A 17,660-nucleotide genomic window follows, 5' to 3' on the forward strand; every position below is an offset into this window, starting at 1 on the left:
CCTGTTTGTATACCGCCGGAGTGAGCGGGTGGACCATTTTGTATGCCGCTGGCAGAGGCGGATGGACCATTTTGTAATCCGCTGGTAGGGGCGGAGGGACCGACTTGTATTCCGCTGGTTGGGGCGGAGGGACCATTTTGTATCCCGCCGGTGGGGGCGGATGCAGCTTGTAAAGCCAAACGCACCTCAGGGTGAGCCAACAACGAAATAAAATCCGAAGGGTCCATCGTCGTGAAAGCTACGCTAAGGGAAACTGAATCACAAAAGGAAAAGACACGTCAAAGTCACCTACGAAGAGAGAGAAAAACTTGCAAACCACTCTTTACTTGCAGAGAAAACAAGGCCAATGGAGGCAGGCAGTGGCACAGGGGTTATCCAGGGCAGTGGTTGCTATGGTGTTTGGCGTTAAAAAATTCTGGTATTTCTAGCGGGTTTGCAGAGAAAACGAAGGGGCCACTACAGTGTTACATGAAGCGGAGCCTCTGCAGTGCAATCCAAAATGGAGGCGCACGTGACGGGTGCTTTTACTAGTTTTAGTGGCAAGCCGTGAACCCTAAAAGTAAAAGGCTAAAGTTTGATTTCTTTTTCACAACAACTCAATTCGTCCAGTTTCGATAGGCAGTTTCAAGCGGCGTGAGGCCGATCAAAGTATTTGGTGTAGCATTGACTTAGAGTTTGGTGTGCTGAGAGCTAGGTAAAAGCAGTTGCTGTCTGCAGACTGCTGTTTGGACAAAATGAATATCCGCTGTGCAACGGTGAGCAAGCCAAGATTCATTGATTGGCCCTTTTCTGATTTTTGTATTGACTAGTTTGGTTGCACTGCTGCTGTTTTTTAAATTAATTGTAATACTGGTTCTGTCCACTGGACATAATATGCATAGAACACTAACGCAGAATGGGGGTCTTACTCTTAGACACCTGACATGCCGTTTATTTATATCTCTACATGTAGTTCTGAGTTCTGAGGAAGGATTTATTTTTTTATTTTTTACACCTGGTACCTTGTACTTGTACGTGCAAAGGATCGGGGAGTATAACGCGCACTAAAAGAGCACATTTGTGAAGTTTGTCTTCTACTTCTGAGCTAGGGCTATGGAGTGGGGGCCTAAAGAACAGAATACTGCAACTACTTGCTATGCTTGTGGGTTAGGAATTTTTTTAGAGTGCGCTGCACTTCTAAAAGGTATTGAACAAACTAAAAGTGTATAGCTAGGTGCTTTGAGTTGCACGCCATGAATGTGGTGCTGATAGAGCTGTAGTTCTTCAACGCTCTAGCCGAAGCCACAATGAGTGTTCGGTATTCATAGCCCCCATGAGCTATAGATAATGTACCAGTGCTCAATCTCGGACAGCTAGCTGTTTCAACCTTGTTAAGTCTTGTCAGCAGAGCTCAGAGTTGCTGGCAGAACCGATTGCAATGAAGTCTGATGAACAGCAAAGCATTTTAACTGGCTCAAAGCACCAAGGCCAGAGTACTCTAACTGTGATTAACACGGCGAGCAATAAGGTCATGCGTTGGAGAACTATTTCAGAGTGAATAAGATATGCTAGTTTAAAAGAATTGTCAGTACTGTGCTTGATCAAGAACAGCACCATTTGCAATTGCGATTTTTGTGATGGCTATTTTGGTGCAAAGAATTTTAGAAACCGAGACATGCCAGTTCATGTACATCATGCGCAAGGAATCGCATAAACCAGGAGAGGACACACCACTGATTTCTGAGGATCCCGTTAGACACAGTTCGATATCGGTACATTTTTCCTGATCGTGAGGATCCAGTTAGACGCAGTTCACAGATATCGGTACAATTTTTTTCCTGGTGAGTACATGTACTTCAAAAAAGTACTTCTCCAGACTTGAAAATTCATGGCTCAACTGACCACAAGAAAACCATCTGGGAGTCGGCTATCCACGACTGTTTCTCTTACTTTGAAGTAGTGCTTTTGGCTAGTTGTGGGGTGTGCTGACTACTCAAACCCAACTAAACAGAAGATTGTGAATGCGATTGAAATTTGGTGATTCTTTTCAAGAGTCCTGAGGCTCCCACGAGTTTTATGCGGGAGCTTTCCTAAGAATCGGAATTGTGAGAGACAGCGTCCATACTTTAGCACCCTGGGGTCCTCTCCTGTGTTTGTCTGATGGTTTCTCACGCATGAGAAACCATCAGTAGTAAGTACTGTAGTTGTTGAGTGCTTTTCCACCTCTGAAGTGTTTTTGTCGCATGAGCATCCCCCCTCCGAATTGTGGTTCTGAAAGACACGGGAAGTTTACCGGTATGTGTACGTATGGCAATTTTGTAACTGGACATGACTCACCCACCCACTTACAGTCGTAGCCAAAGAAATCCGACCCGTGAGTCAAACGTAGCGCCGCGTTTCCACTTCAATGACATCATGCATGTTCGCGAAAATGATACGAGGGCCACAAGAGCCTTGGCGCTGCTTTCGGCACATGGGTTGGATTTCTTTGGCAACTAGATCTACCGGTATGTTTATTGCAGACACCGTAGCATGACAACCAAGCTAGGTGTTCACAAAGTTGGTAAAGCACTTAGTTGTATTGCGCACACTCATCTGACACTCGGATGGTGAGCCAAAAAAAATATGGTGAAAAAAGGAGAAGGACATAACTCGTCATAACTCGTAACATTTTGTCCTTCTCCTTTTTTTATCATCTGACACTTACAAAAACGTTGGTATTTGTTGGTGGTGTACCTGCATTATATTTATCACATGTTTGCATGACCTTACATTGCTTTTTAAACTTCTCTGGTTTGTCTGTGTGTGCCCAGCCCGAGGATCTGCTGAACATCCAGCACTGTAATCTGCTATGCTTGCCTGAAAATTATGCAATGAAATACTACATGTACCACAGCCTTTCCTGGCCCCAGGTAAGCGGTTGTGCTGGTACATGTGTACATCGAAGTATGTTACATAGTACTCTGTGGTTACATGGGCACTGTGTGTGTGTGTGTGGGGGGGTGTATGTGCGTGTGTGTGTGCGTGTATGCGTGTGTGTGGCATTACCCTCCCAGTTTGGTTTTGTCTGACATAGTCCTACAGATGTGACAGTCTTCTTTGAGTTGATGTTGGGATATTTCCAATGTTTGCAAATACAATGAAACAGCAGTATGAAGTTCTAGGATATGACATACTTTTTTCTCTTTGCACCGGCTATACATTCATACCCCAGCTATGCGGTCACCGAAGCACTTCAGTCCACAGGGCACACTCTGGGCGAGTTTCAGACGAAACTATACCACTCTTTTGTGAGAATAGTGACGTCATAGGCCATATCTGTGGCCTTTCGAATTTCCCCATTAAAGCGTATGTGATTCAGAGTCTCAGACATTTGAAGGTTACGGGCAGTGTTCGATACAGTCTGCAACATGCTTAGCTATCTCTCACCTTACGTGTAGTTCAGCACAGGATCGGATTGTGGTGGTCCTTTTCTGACGTCCCCTAATTCCCAGGAACTGACACCATCATGTGCCCGTGATTTGCTGCTTCCTTTCAGGTATCGTACGTAGCGGAAGATGAGAGCGGTCGCATCGTTGGATATGTTCTGGCTAAAATGTATGTCACCCTGTGCATTTTCTTCAAATAAAATACTTCTGTTGTTGCCTAGCTTGCTCTTCACTAAACGTGTATGATATGTTTCTCATTACTCCTTCCCAACACACACTCATAATGGTCTCTTTGCTGCAAACAGACTCCTATTCTTCTGACACCAAATGTTCGGGCCTGGCTCATCATCAGGATGTTGAATCAAACTGAAAGCAAACAAACAAACAAGAAATGTAATAGATAAACCTTGCAGTGTAATAGAGCAGTGAATGTTGTTGAGAAACGTGTCAGCTTGGGTGTAACCTAGGTGTGGACAGTAGGAGAGCAGGTAAAATGGGAGGGGACAGAAGTGCGGAGCTGTGTATGTGTGTTTGTGAGGCATGGTACTGCCAACAGGTGTTGTGGCTGGAGACTGCTGGACACAGTGTGATGTGTATTGGTGTGGTAATGGACCTTGTCTTTGAGTGAGATATTGCACATCGTGCTTGATGACACAATAATAATGTGTTTTTAAACTTGTTATGCGCGCTAGCTTGTTGTGTAATGCTTCGCAGCAGTATGTCTTTACTTTTGTTATCACACGTATGGCTCCAGATCCGAATCATGATATTGTTCACACTGACATCCACACACACATACACAGCTCTGCACTTCTCTCCCCTCCCTTTTCACCAGCTCTCTGACTCAACTGGCGCGTGTACTCGTGAAACCTCGCATTTATGCGTATTTTTGGTGGCTTTTGGGGCGTCATGCGTGTGGAAAAACGCCGAAATGGAAATGTTGTATTTCTCAGCGCGTATATGCCAGTCACTTTGAATGGCGGGGTCAAGAAATTAATGCTCAAAGGCTTCGCGCGCACTAAAATAGGACTTGAATTGCTGTTTTCTGTGAAAGCCTCAACGCGCGTTTGGGCGCACATGAACCGCAAACGTACCGCGTACATGTGCCAGTTGTGAACACAGTTTTTCTCTTCACATCGTAGCTGACACATCTCTCACCACAAGCCACTGCTCCATTACTCTTCAAGGTGTATCTATCACAGGTCTTGTTTGCTTGCCTTCAGTTTGATTGTACATCCTGATGATAGGCCAGGCCCAAACCTTTGGTGCAATGAGAGGAGAAGTTTATTCGCAGCAAAGAGACCATTGAGTGTGTGTTTTGGGAATGAGTGATGAGTAGTGTGTAATGGCTGCAGTGTGCGAGTTCTTAGAAAATGGACCATATGAACCCCTTATCTGTGGCTTTGCACAAGGTCAGTTGCTTGTGATTTTGCCACTGCCTCAATCCTTTTGTGTTCTATTCTTTACATCTTGTGAAATATTTTAATTTGTTGTCTCGTTTGTTGTTGTTGTTGTTGTTTTTTGCAACAGGGAAGAAGACAGTGAAGATGCGCCGCATGGACACATTACATCAGTTGTACGTTTCTAGATGTGTTTGTGACCCATTTTATCGGTACACTGAATATTTGGCCATCGTGAAAACTAAATGTAGTCATTGTCGTGCAGATTGAGTGTAGTTATTGTCGTACGGGTATTAAATGTACTTATAGTCTCTGTTGACCCCTTCCACAGTGTCGATAATCATACAATGTCTTTCCATAGTACAGTATTGCTTAGCGTATTGCTCTGCTTTTTCCCTTGTCTGTCTTGCAGGCAGTCAAGCGCTCATGCCGACGCCTTGGTCTTGCACAGAAGATGATGATCCAGGTGAGGGAGCGACTATGTGAATGGGACATGTTAGGTTATGGCTGCCTACTTGTAGGATCTTGTAAATTTCGCTATTTTCACGACCACCACGCATTCGCGAAATATAATCGTCGCTAGCTGCTTTGTGTATTGCTGTAAACACTACACAGAAGCCAGCTGAAGACATAAAATCGCGAAAGTTTCTCATCGTGAACCAGTACAATTCTTGAAAACGCAAAATTTGTACGCAGCGAAAGTTTCTCGTTTTACAGTGTCATGAAGAAGCGATCTGCAAATTCACAAGAAACACCATTTATGTTGACTTTCCTAGCTTCCTCTAACATATCCGTGGTCTCTTACCACCTGGATACAGTAGGACCCACTAACACACTTTAAGACGTAAAAGACAACTAGGACTGGAATACGTCTTTTGCATTGCAGTCGGGCTCGGATGTGGCAGCATTACAATTACAACAGATCCTGAATCATATTGGGAAATGATGCCTGCAGCATATTGTGTCCAGCATGCCAAGGTCAACCTCAGGGACGTGTTGGTAATATGAACATGTTTACTTGACTGCTGGAGCCTCGATATATATCCAGGAAGTGGGTCGCGCTTTGCTGTTTCATTGACTGCTGCTGCGCCTGAGAGTGTGTTTCAGATCCATGTTGGCGTACTGGTATTTGTGTGGTTGAGTGCAGTACATGTATGCGTTCATTGTGTGATATAGTATTATGTCTTCCCTGTCCCGTCAATAACGTGTGCTTGTTTGTGCAGTCCTACCAAGCAATGGTGGAAAACTTCAATGCGGAATATGTATCACTCCACGTCAGAAAGAGGTAAGCACCCACCCCTTGTCCATCGGTAGGGTGTCCCACTCTGGCAAGGCTGTGGCCGTCTGGCAATAATTCTTCATTCTCCAAGTCACTGTTATCGGTAGTTGTATGAGCAGCTACTGTAAACCCGGAAACCTTTGCGATCCGGAATCCTTCAGGTTTGGTACTCCACCAATGTCAAGCTGCAGTCATCACACCATATCATTGCACTGTTATGACCATCATGCCCAGACAATCATTTTTTTTTCAAGCTCTCATTGGCTGCACAGCACTGGAGCGTATACATGTCCATGTACTATTACTGTATCTATAGCATTGTAGGGCTGTGTGACCATGTCGGGTGGCGTTTTCTTCAGGTATAGGATTGAGGTATTTCTACGGGCAACATGGGTACCCTGTCGGGCAGTATAAGTGTAAAAACAGTACATCTCTTTGTATCCTTATACTAAATTACATGTACTTTATAGGCAGAAAATTTCGTCGATCAATAATTTCGTCCAACTCTAAAGAAAGGGAGTTCGCCCGGTTGTAAATTTCGTCCATGGATCATAAGAGTCACTCGGTGTATTGAAAAGCTGCACAAATCGACATTAGTCCGTCATTTAATATAGTCCAAAAGCTCCTTGGACGAAAAAGACGGAATTAAATTCCAGACGAAAATTTCTGCTTGTACAGTATACAGTAGTACAGGTGAATTGTGCCCTCTTGGTGAGTTGGAGTTCATTGTAATCCTCTCTCCAAGAGCTTTCCAGGAAGCCTGCATTAACTCTGCCTGCGTAGACTCATGTCATGCCAGTATGCTAATTTCGTTTTCAATCATTGTCTCTCCCTGTGTATTTTCTCTCTCTCTCTATCTATCTATCTCTCTTGTGTATTTCTCTCTGGCATTCTTGCTTATCAGCAATCGTGCTGCTCTGCATTTATATCGGGATTCATTGACCTTTACGTAAGTTAACTTATCCATAGAAATTCACTTTGAGCGCAGAATTGTGCCTTGATAAGGAAAATTTGAGGGAAGGAGAGTGTGTGTGTGTGTGTGTTTGTGTGCTTGTAGTTTCAACCAATAACTCTATACAGAGCAAGAAGAAATGTGTGTTAGATATCATGCATGTAACACTGAATTCCACTGAGACTGTGCTAGTCATGCATGTAAGGGGCCATCCGTAATTATCGATCTTTTTCACGAAACGAAAAAGTTTCGTTTATGGGTGGGTGGGTAGCGACCGGTTTCGTTTTGAAAAAACATCGAAAGCGGAAAAATCAACGCTCACTGCATGCATTGATGCATGCATACATTGTGTACATCGAAGTAGATCGACAGTAGACCTGGTAGACTCTAGACTAGTCTACGTCGCGCGGCCAAGCAAGTGCTGCATGGATGCAGTGATACCACTCTGTACTCAGTGCAGTGAGTTCCTTTCGTCCTCGGATTACTTCACCGACGAGGACCTAGCAGTCATCATGGTCATTCACTCTGGGACCGACGACAGATAGATAAATACTTCGTTCCAGCCGCCGATGCAAGAGAATTTCAAATTACGGAGTGGGGCGCACGCCAAGTAAATTCTCACGCAAATATGGGGAGCGCCAGCCGCTGAAGACGATGTTGTCGTAATGTACCTGGAAGAGTCTGATCGTGCTTATGGTGGGGAAGCCATGGAGAGCGATCCCCGTGTCGACAGTCTTCCAGAGACGGAAAATTAGGCCATCGACTTTCTACGTACCTGATTGACGGCAGCGCAGCGCGGCGTGTGTGCGACCTTAGGGAGCTTTCCGACAGCGATTCTGGGGCGATGCTGCTCTCATTTGCGAGCGAGGCACGACCACTGAAGTCTGTGATAGCTATGGCTTTTGTTTCCGCTCCGAAGTCGACTTGTTTTGGCAGTATCATGTCAATGTCGGAACTCTGACGATTTGCAAGTGTACAATTCCCGTGTTTAGACGTAGAGGTGCCAGCAGCGTATGTGTGTGGTAGGTGAAAATAAATGTGTCCATGGTCAAGAAGTACCGGTAGTACCAGACTTCCAAGAAAACATAACTGACGTTGTTACTTACTTGCACAATCACACAAAATGTGGCCTCGCTGTGTTGTAACAGCCAATCAAGATCATTTTCTGCACAAAGTCTCAAGTCAATTAATTTTTTCGTTTCAGGGGGGTGGGTGGGTGGGGGTGGGTCATAACTAAACTTTTTCGTTTCGTGAAAAAGATCGATAATTACGGATGGCCCCTAACACTGAATTCCACTGAGACTGTGCTAGTCATGGATGCAGACTGTGGTAGTAATGTTTCGAAAGGCGCTCACAGCGCCCCAGTATTAGAGACTGTGCTAGTAATGGACACCCGCGCTTATAATAGAGAATATACGGTATACGCTGTTGTGGTGATGCATCGCTCTGTAATATACTACCCAGTATTCAGTGTGGGTGGTTTGTGCTTGTGCGTTGCTGGACTGGAATGTCGGTCTTTTGCTTGGTGTTCTCTGGCTTCTTCAGGATCACCGAAATTGAGTCAAAGTACTATGCAGATGGTGAAGATGCATATGCAATGAAGCGAGACCTTTCGTCAGTGAAAGCTGAGCTTGCTGAACAGCGCAAGGCAGATAAGCGAGAGAGTAAACTTCTTCAGCTGGTTCGCCAACGTGTAGCCAACACTGTAAGTTGCTTTTCTGTGTTTTGTTAGTTACCCTAATCCCGCTGCCCCCCCCCCCCCCCCCCCCCACACACACACACACGCTGTGTCACTTCCTAGCATGCTCGGATATTGAATACCGTAAAGTCGCGGATAAAAGCCGGGCTTATAAGCACATAAGCCGGTTTCTGCATCAGGCTTGTATGCAAACCATGCTTACATGCACTACTGATATTTTTGGCTAGGCTTGTATTCACGTTTACTATGCACTGTACATAGTGCATGCACTCTTGACCTACCCGATCCGCGCTTGCACAGAAGCCAGGCTTCTACGCGCGACAGGCTTATATGCATTTGACCCGTTTGATTTTCAGGCTTCTATCCGCGATGTGCTTGTATGCAAACCCGGCTTTTATCCGCGACTTTACGGTATTGATTATGCAAAGTAACTTCTCCATGCACTGGATGCAAGTTGATACTTGCAGTTTTCAAGTTCGCGCTTTACCCGCCGACTTGGCTTCACGCTTGACTAACTTATGACTGCCATCCACGGCACAAGAGAAGTCGATCGAACCTTTGACTGGGTAAACCTCTAACAAAAAAAGCACTATACACGCTCAATACACAGTGTTTTGGGAATTCACCTCTCATCAGTTGAGCTTGAGAAAGCTGAGGAAAGCCTACAAAAGGACCACTTTTATATTGCTTTCATCATGGGTACAGACTTGCAGACACGCTCTGTTTCCAGCGTGACTGACGCCACACACTACACGTCATCCATGGACAATACTAATACTGATCACGCTGCTACAAACGTTTCTGAGAATACGCAACGAGTTGTTGCTACAGCTATGCACCATCGCAAAATTGAGGAAGGCAGAGGTTGAAAAATATTAGACCCGCCAAGTACATCCAGACTAGTACTAGTAATACAGTCATGTATAAATAAATTAATACTGTAAGACATGTTATTATAACGAGTCGCAAATTTAACGATTGTCCAAAATTCATAGGTTAACGAGAAGATATGTTAACGATCTTGCAGTATTCTTCCATATCCACACACAGCATATATGAAGCAGTACGGCCTCAACGGATCTTATTATAACGAAGAAATGTCATCCGTTAAAACGTTAGGTTTGCTTCCTCGTTATATATACATGTCTTACAGTATGCACTATGGCCGGTATGGCCGGTAGTTCAGCTTATTTTTAAAGCTCTTAGCTGTACTGATGAGGCCTTTGTGGCCGGAACAACTTGCTCATGCTGTCTACAGCATTGCGTAAATAAATTAATATGTTGCTCTCTTTCTCTTTCTAGTTCGGATATTGAGCCAATAATAAATGTAAAAGAGAGAAGAAAGCACGTGAGAACGAGTTATGCAGCAACTATCCATGTCTGTTACAAGATGATAAGCAGTTAGAAAGTGCGATAATAGGGCACAAAACTGACAAGCTACTGAGACATTTAGCGACCTGGGACCTAGCTCTAGTCTAACACACCTCCAGTGCGCAAACCAACAGCCTTCCAACTAACGTTACTTGGAACTTTTTGGTCGTTAAACTTTCCGGTTTTACAGTACAGGACTTCTGCATAGGAAAGTACTGACCCCTGACATGTTTGGCTGCTATTCGGACATAATCCTTTTTTGGACCGGTTTTCGGAAGAGCCTTCAAAATCGGACACTGTCCGAAAAATCAGACGGTTTGGCAGCACTGAATTCGAAGCAGCAAAGCAACACACCACCCTTTACTTGGGTGGGTCAGCAATATCAGAGATAAAGGAAGGGGGAAGTTTTGCGAAAATGAATTATACAAAACCAGGTCTCAGGTCGCTGAATGCCTCAGTAGCTTGTCAGTTATGTGCCCTATTATCACACTTTCTGACGGTTAATCATCTTGTAACAGTCGTGGATACATGTAGTTGCTGCATAACTTGTTCTCATGTGTTTTCTTCTCTTTTTTACATCTCTTTCTAGTCATAAATGTAACCATGCTTCCTATCTCTGTGCTTTCTTGCAGCAATCCAACCCAGCAGAAACGTCTTGAAGCTCACCTTCAGTCAGTTTCTTTTACCAAGGCGTCTGCCCCAGCGCGCCCCGCGTGTACAAGGTCCGTTACCAAACCAGACAAGATCACCTCTGTACATACAATTGTACATGTAGACCAGTTGGTGATGAGTTGAGCTTGATTGCTTTACTAATCTCAACCCCCTCCCCCCCCCCCCCCTTTCTACCTCTACTACCTCTAGGTAGATTTCTCTGTCTTGATTCCTGCTGGACATGTACGAGTCGCTGGATTTTTTTCTTATTTTCAAATGCTTCCTGTGCCTTTCTTGCAGCAAGCTGTTTGAATTCTCAGCTCGGGCCTGCAAACGGTACCCTGATATGCACTATCTTTGGCTATGCGCGTGGTGGTGTCTACATTTATCATCAAGAGTTCGTAAACTGGTGTATGCAACTCGCCCAGTGGTGTGGAGAAGCGTAATTCTACGTTCATGTCATTTTTACTTGTTCACCCGTTGGTTCCTGTTCTTCTGCAGTGCCACACGATCGTCCCCTGTACATGCCAGGTCCTGCTGCTCTATCGGGGATTCTTTGTTGCAGCGGTTATTGTGATGTACCCATGTGGTTCAGTTACTAGTACATGTACATGCTTCCAAGTATGGTGGGGGGGGGGGGGGGGCAGGATGTGACAGAAGGGGAATAAACTCTTCATAACCCAAGGAATAGCGGCAAGTACGGAGTTGTAAAAATACTGTATAACTCACTTACATGTATCAGTATGCTTCTTCCTGGCTGAAAGGTCCGTGCCCTGTGAAGCCAACTCCAGAGTCCAGGCTACCCGCTCACAGCTGACTACAATGTAGTGAGCAGGATGCAAGCCCACATTGTTTAGAGGTTTATGCGAATAATTATTTCATGGTGCCGTGGTGAGTCAGCGGATTCGCTTATGGGCGCTATCAAGAGTACATAACCCCCAGTTACGTACTCTTGGCGCTATGTATGCAGCATGAGTCGCTGGCGCTAGTGCAAGTGTGGTGCTGTGCAGCAACTTGGCCAAAGCATCTCAACTGATGGTGTAACTGTTAACTGCATAACCTCTATTGGTTTTGGGGAAATATATCACAAAGTCTTTGTAACACCTGATTACTAGCTTTACCCCGTTCTGAGACTGCCGAGTACTAGTATTTTCGTTGGGGATGCCATCCCCAGCGAAAATACTCTTGCTATGAACGGTCCCCATCATGGGGACCGTTCATAGCAAGAGTACGTAGATCTACGACCCCGAGGGTTATGTACACTCCGAACGTGTCTATACTATAGCCAAACTCCTATTTTACTCACCATAGCCATGCTATGTCTGTGAACCTGGTGAAACCCGCATCAAAAGATGAGTCTGTTAGTGTTAGTGCGGAGCATCAGCAAATCGAATTTTCGATTTGATTATTCGAATGGCAAAAAGAAAATCAGAGAGAAAATTCGAATGAAAAAGAGGTTCAGCATGTAGCGCAGTCCAGTATTTTCGAATCGAGTTTTTTTTAGCTTGAGCAGTTGAGGACTGGGATTTTGAGATGTGAAATGAACGGAGTTGCTGTTGTTTCTCATTGCCTTTGGGGATGACGCGAAGCGGCGGATGCTTCATCCGATTCAGGCTATTGGCGATAGGATCTCTCTTGGAGACCCCTTGAAAAGGCGGATCTCGGCCGAGCTCCTCCGCTATCCCTTGCATATCAGGAGACCCGCGGACGAATAGGTGAGGGTGGGCCCTACACTGCCTCAGCAGAATGAGATCCATGGTAAGGTCGACCCTCAAATATTTGGCACACTTTGAGTTGCCCTCTCCCTGCGGGGAACTCACCATAGACGCAGCCAACGCCAGCAGGGCTACTGCAGTACTGGGAGCAGGAGGCATACCGGGGCTGGTAGTTGGTGACAAAGCCATGATTCCAGGATACTTGAAATGAAACAAAATGCACACTTGATAAAACTTTTCACAGTTCGAGAGAGAGGAAAGCGTCAAGATTGACAAGAAGTCCGGAGTACTTTGTCTTTAGTAAGAACTAGTAGCTACATGCGCAAGAATGAGTACTCGTAGTGCGCCGTGTACTAGAGCACGCGCGGAGCATTCGAAAAGTATTCGAAAAGTATTTTCTGTTTGCGGGCATTTTTCAGTCGAACAAAGCCCTAGTTTCGACTGATTGAGTGCTTTTCGTGACGATTCTCGAATTTCATTCGAATATTCGATTTGCTGATGCTCCTTAGTGACAATGATTATGTGTCTCTGTGAAGTATGAATGATACAATCATGTAGACATCTACAATGCACCCTGCCAGTGCTACAGTACTATACAGTCAATGAGTCATGTACTTGCTAGCCATGCGCCAGGCTACCGGTAGCCTGATGCCAGTGATGGAGTGTTTCTTTCATCAAGAGTACATAAATTATGTACTTTTGCTGTTGGAGTCAAGCCATTTTCGGTCATCGCGTCCGATCCTTTTCAAGAGTAGACCCTCCCATCGCCGATATCGCCTGACAGCCCAGGGTGTCATGACCGGGTCACGGTCGGCGATCTGGTTTTGCAATGGAGGCAGAAATCCCAGCCGCAAAGGATGCATCAACGACGCTAGGCTCAGCTCTGAAAAACTTTCTTCGTTGAAACACGAATCGTAGCGGGTCTAAAACTCGTTGTTGTATCAAGAATTCGAGATGGCTGTTCAAGCGGCGCTAGCCCGACGTCGTGGACGCTTGGCCGCAATGGCAACTATGTACGTTTGCGCTGTGATTCTGCTTAGTACATTCGTTGGGCCGTCGACAGGTCAGGGAGATATTCTGGTTCCTGGAACAGGCGTCGAACAAACGTGTGGTTTTGATCTGCTCGTTAGGCTGGTTGTCTCCAACACTTGTCAGGTAAGAGCAACTGATAATGGTCTTCTAGTCATGAATGGCTCAGCGAGGGTAACTTACTTCGAAGTTTCTTGCAGTGAACAGGTGAAGGGGAATGATTTCCCCCAGGTGGTAGAGAACATAACTAACTTGTCATAAGACTTTTCAAACGCTGCTTGCTGTCACATGGCGTGCACTGATATGCATAAAGCATAACGTGTGATGGCATTGATAATGATACATTATAATTATAGCGAGACAAGATGGGGCCCGGGTTAGCTGGTAACGCCTCCCAGTCCCATGCAGGCATCTGAGCGTAGCAGGTCTGGGACCATATGTGACTTCAGTGGTTTGGGTGTCCAGGCCGCTACAATACAAATCCCTCCCGGCTCTCACTCCATCAGCCATCATGACTCTGATTGGCGATTCATTATGCATGCTCAGGTGATGTCAATCGTAACACTTTACAGTGCATATGAAATAACTCTTCCAACCACAGCATCATGTGTGGCTGTCATTCTAGCAAGGGCACTAGAGAAGCCGTACCGAAATAAAAACAGTTTCGGTCACGGGAACATAAACAGTGCCTCATTGCGAGGCATGCACGTCCCAGAGCTGCCGAAATCAAAGATGTTGCCCGCCACCTAATCGGGTAGACTGGCAACCCAGAACGTTCACAGCTGGTCAACGCATGTAATCAGCAATACCAAGGTTAGCTTCCTGGATCAACTGTTTATGAGCAGACACCGCCCGGTGGTGTTGGGTTGGCACCATGCTACACATGGTAAGCACTTAGCCCCGCAGGATATGCGTGTTACTGTAGCTCCCCACATGACTCGTACGGGCATGTGCAAGCCTGGTGCATGGGGCCATTTCAATCTGTGCTTGCCATGCCAACGGTTGTCATGTGTCTGTACTTGTGCTCGCAGGGGTGCGGCAAGACCTACAACGCAGCACAGACATGGTCATTCCGACTGCTGAACGCCGGTTTGAACTGCGGCTGCGGGCCTATTTGCTCTGTTGCTGGGTACCATCTGTTCTCCATATGCCTGGACACAATTCACGGTAAGCCTGAGAGGCACGGTACACCACGGTACACTACGCTACATGTTTGGTATACCAACCTGACAGACTGAAACAGTCATGCACTTCGGCGAAATTGACTAGAATGCGGATGTACACTATGACCGGCCAGCCTAATGAGTTCGCTGGCCTGTAATGCCTGGCTCTGCACTGTGCAGCCGGACTGACATGCGCTTTTCGGACCGGATGTTGCCTGTCTGAGTTTACTTCACTGGTGATGAATTTAATTGTGGCCACTGAGGTACATGAATCATGCCGGTGTATGATGAGTACGAAAACAAGCTCTTAACCAAAAGCAGGCAGGACCACACTCATAGTATCCTATCTGAACCGGCCAAAACATATTTACACTGAGTGACTTAATCCCTTTTCAACTCCCTCAATTGATGACGAAATATCTACGATTTATACAAAAGAGAAAGACCAAGGAACTACAAGTTACGCTATCCTGTCCACTACTGTAAATATACAAAATTTCGGCGCTGCAAAATTTTGGCACCTCACGATTTTTGACATTTCGGCGGCGATTTATTTTCGGCGTAGGGTAGAGGGCATGGTATAGTGCGACAGATGCTGTGAAAAATTTCATCGGCGTTTTAATTTAGGCGTTTTTGGGTCGGTGCCGAATATAGCCGAAATTAAATAGCTGCCGAAAATTTGTATATTTACAGTAATACCACTTTCTCTTTTGTATAAATTAAACCTTGGCTCTCCATCTGAGTCCATTCCTGCACACCAAATATTTACGATAATAATAATTACACAACGGAACAGTTACTCGGTGATTGCCTAAACATTTTATCAAGTGTGAGTCACAACAATTGATCTGCGTCACAACAGCTTTTCCCTGCTTGGCCATGTGCGATCTGCTCAGGTGGGTCTCTCCAATGGGGCAGGAGACGCCGTGATATCGAATCGGGACCAGCTGCCAACTTTGATGACATGCTCTCAGAGCTGATGTCCAACAGTTCCGTACCGCGCACGGTCACAACTGAGGAGCTCTATGAGGAGCTGCGAGCAGCTCAGAGTCGCTTGATTGAGCTGAAATTAGCAACTGTAAGTAATACTAGCGTGCATTGAACTATTCCATGGCCATTTGGACTTTAGCCACTGGTTGTGACTTCTGACCCCAGATCAGTTGCATCAGTTATGCATATGTCAGAAGACTTACGTATACCGGTAAGGCGGTATACGGGCTGGGATCCCAGACGGCAACACTCATAGCATGTGCTCCGGATCCATTTCAAATGCATTTGTACTGCATTCAACGAAATCCAGTGAGCCCACAGTCTGGGCCTGCAGGGAGTTGTGTGGCTGTCTGCCAGGGAGTGTTATTTTTACTTCTCACGGTGTTGCCCGCTACACACACACACTGGTCATGCACAGTGATGCGAGTATGTTTCCGCTGAGTCAGTGGACCCCATAGCAAACCCATGCAGCACTCCGTGCCCCAGATATTAGCAAGAGTACAGCTATATGCAATCTCAATACATGTAACTACGGTTACTTGTACTGTGGGGATGTGTATGAGTGCCAGGGCTGTAGCCGCTAAAGTGACATAGCATGGTATTCCTCCTTCCCGTTTGGGACGCACCTTTCAAACTGTAGGCGCTACTGTGCAATGCATAGTAGACAGATAGACAGACAGGTGAACACAGGTTATAGATAGCGTCTCTGGGGAATTGTCTCGTATTGACTCTGAATTTCTTCACGGTTTTGCCCATGTGTGGCTCCCTGCAGCATCCGCACCCCAATTCCACGCAGGCCATAAATGCGGATGGGCCACTGAGCGCAAGTGCCAGGCTACGCAGGATAGTCACAAACAAACGCCGTCGACGCGACGCGGCATCTATCACCAGCTGCTTCATCAACTGGGACGACATTCCAATGAATTTGGCGTGCTGTCTCTCATCGGCTGGGTGCTCTGCTCTGGGGATGCGCGAGTATTGCTAAGGACGTGCTTGCCACTCTGCATCGCTGTCAGTACGGCACTTCAACATCACGATCAATACAAGTAGAGGATGCCAATGGTGACTCCGCGTTCAACCAGCTGGCCTGCTAAACCCTCTAACTTGACAGACACCATAGCCGGGCCCAAAAAATGAGATGGTAGGTGACTGGAGATCTCCTGCTGTGTCATGCTAGAACGTTGAATGCTTTTGTAGTACCATAGCCCCTATTCAAAGGAGTACGTACTTATCTGCCAGAGCTGGACGCTGGCCACCTTAGTTATGCTTTTAATTTATTAGTTATGTCTAAACCAAGCAAACCGAGGAACGGTTAGCATCACAATTCACCCAGAGTACCCAGTAATAAGCACAGCTACACCCTCATATACTCAGTAGTTAGTAGGATTCTGAAGTAATATTTTTTATTCATAAGCCATTGAGAGAGTTTAGCCTAGTTTGCCTTTTCACCTTCCGGAATGCATTCAAGAAGCTGTTCATTTGTCTTTCATTGATTAAACCGTACAAGTCACGCATGCCGACAGTACAGTCAGTATTACATTTTTTTGCTAGGATTAGGGGTGAAAGTTGGCACTGAGATCCCGAGTTCGAGTACTCTGATTTTCTCCGATCGAATATTCGAGTATTCGAGTATTCTTCATCTCCTAAAAATTGCACACCAAGGGCCTTAAAATCACATGATACAACCCTGATTGAACCGAGTAGCGGTCATTTTTCTCGGGTATATTGGTTGGTGGGTCATTTGGGCTCTCTCTACTCGTGAACAAATGTTCACCACACAGTCTGCACATCAATATCTGCCGACTGCTGCTCTGAAACTGCAGATTTCTGTGGTTAATGCATGTACCATGTATGAACGAGTACAGTCAGACCTCGTTTATCCGGTCCTCGTTTATCCGGATCCCTCGCCATCCGGAAGAAAATCGCTGGTTACCGATGTGCAGCATATGTCATGCATACAACATAACCGGACCTCGCGATCCGCATACCGGTGCATGATTTTGT

General features: G+C 45.7%; 2 protein-coding genes across 3 annotated transcripts; both read left to right on the forward strand.

The window, feature by feature from the left end:
* The first annotated feature begins 581 nt into the window (after positions 1-581).
* On the forward strand, positions 582-11,282 carry LOC135809373 (N-alpha-acetyltransferase 10-like). The gene is made up of 9 exons (XM_065322714.1): positions 582-755; positions 2,793-2,891; positions 3,518-3,576; positions 4,938-4,983; positions 5,220-5,273; positions 6,031-6,092; positions 6,991-7,035; positions 8,584-8,743; positions 10,741-11,282. Exons 1-9 carry the CDS (start codon positions 735-737, stop codon positions 10,765-10,767), a joined length of 573 nt encoding a protein of 190 aa, XP_065178786.1. The 5' UTR covers positions 582-734; the 3' UTR covers positions 10,768-11,282.
* A 1,955-nt stretch (positions 11,283-13,237) lies between these two features.
* Positions 13,238-17,347, forward strand: LOC135809374 (uncharacterized). Of its 2 annotated transcripts, none has more exons than XM_065322715.1 (4): positions 13,238-13,629; positions 14,535-14,670; positions 15,563-15,744; positions 16,429-17,347. In XM_065322715.1, the coding sequence occupies exons 1-4, from the start codon at positions 13,429-13,431 to the stop codon at positions 16,639-16,641; spliced, it is 732 nt and encodes a 243-aa protein (XP_065178787.1). In that variant the 5' UTR covers positions 13,238-13,428; the 3' UTR covers positions 16,642-17,347. The 2 variants fall into 2 exon arrangements, with proteins under 2 accessions (XP_065178787.1, XP_065178788.1); XM_065322716.1 differs by lacking the exon at positions 13,238-13,629 and adding an exon at positions 14,224-14,389.
* The last annotated feature ends 313 nt before the right edge of the window (positions 17,348-17,660 follow it).

The sequence above is a fragment of the Sycon ciliatum genome, chromosome 2 (assembly GCF_964019385.1).
Source record: "Sycon ciliatum chromosome 2, ocSycCili1.1, whole genome shotgun sequence".
In the NCBI taxonomy this organism is placed as follows: Eukaryota; Metazoa; Porifera; class Calcarea; order Leucosolenida; family Sycettidae; genus Sycon; species Sycon ciliatum.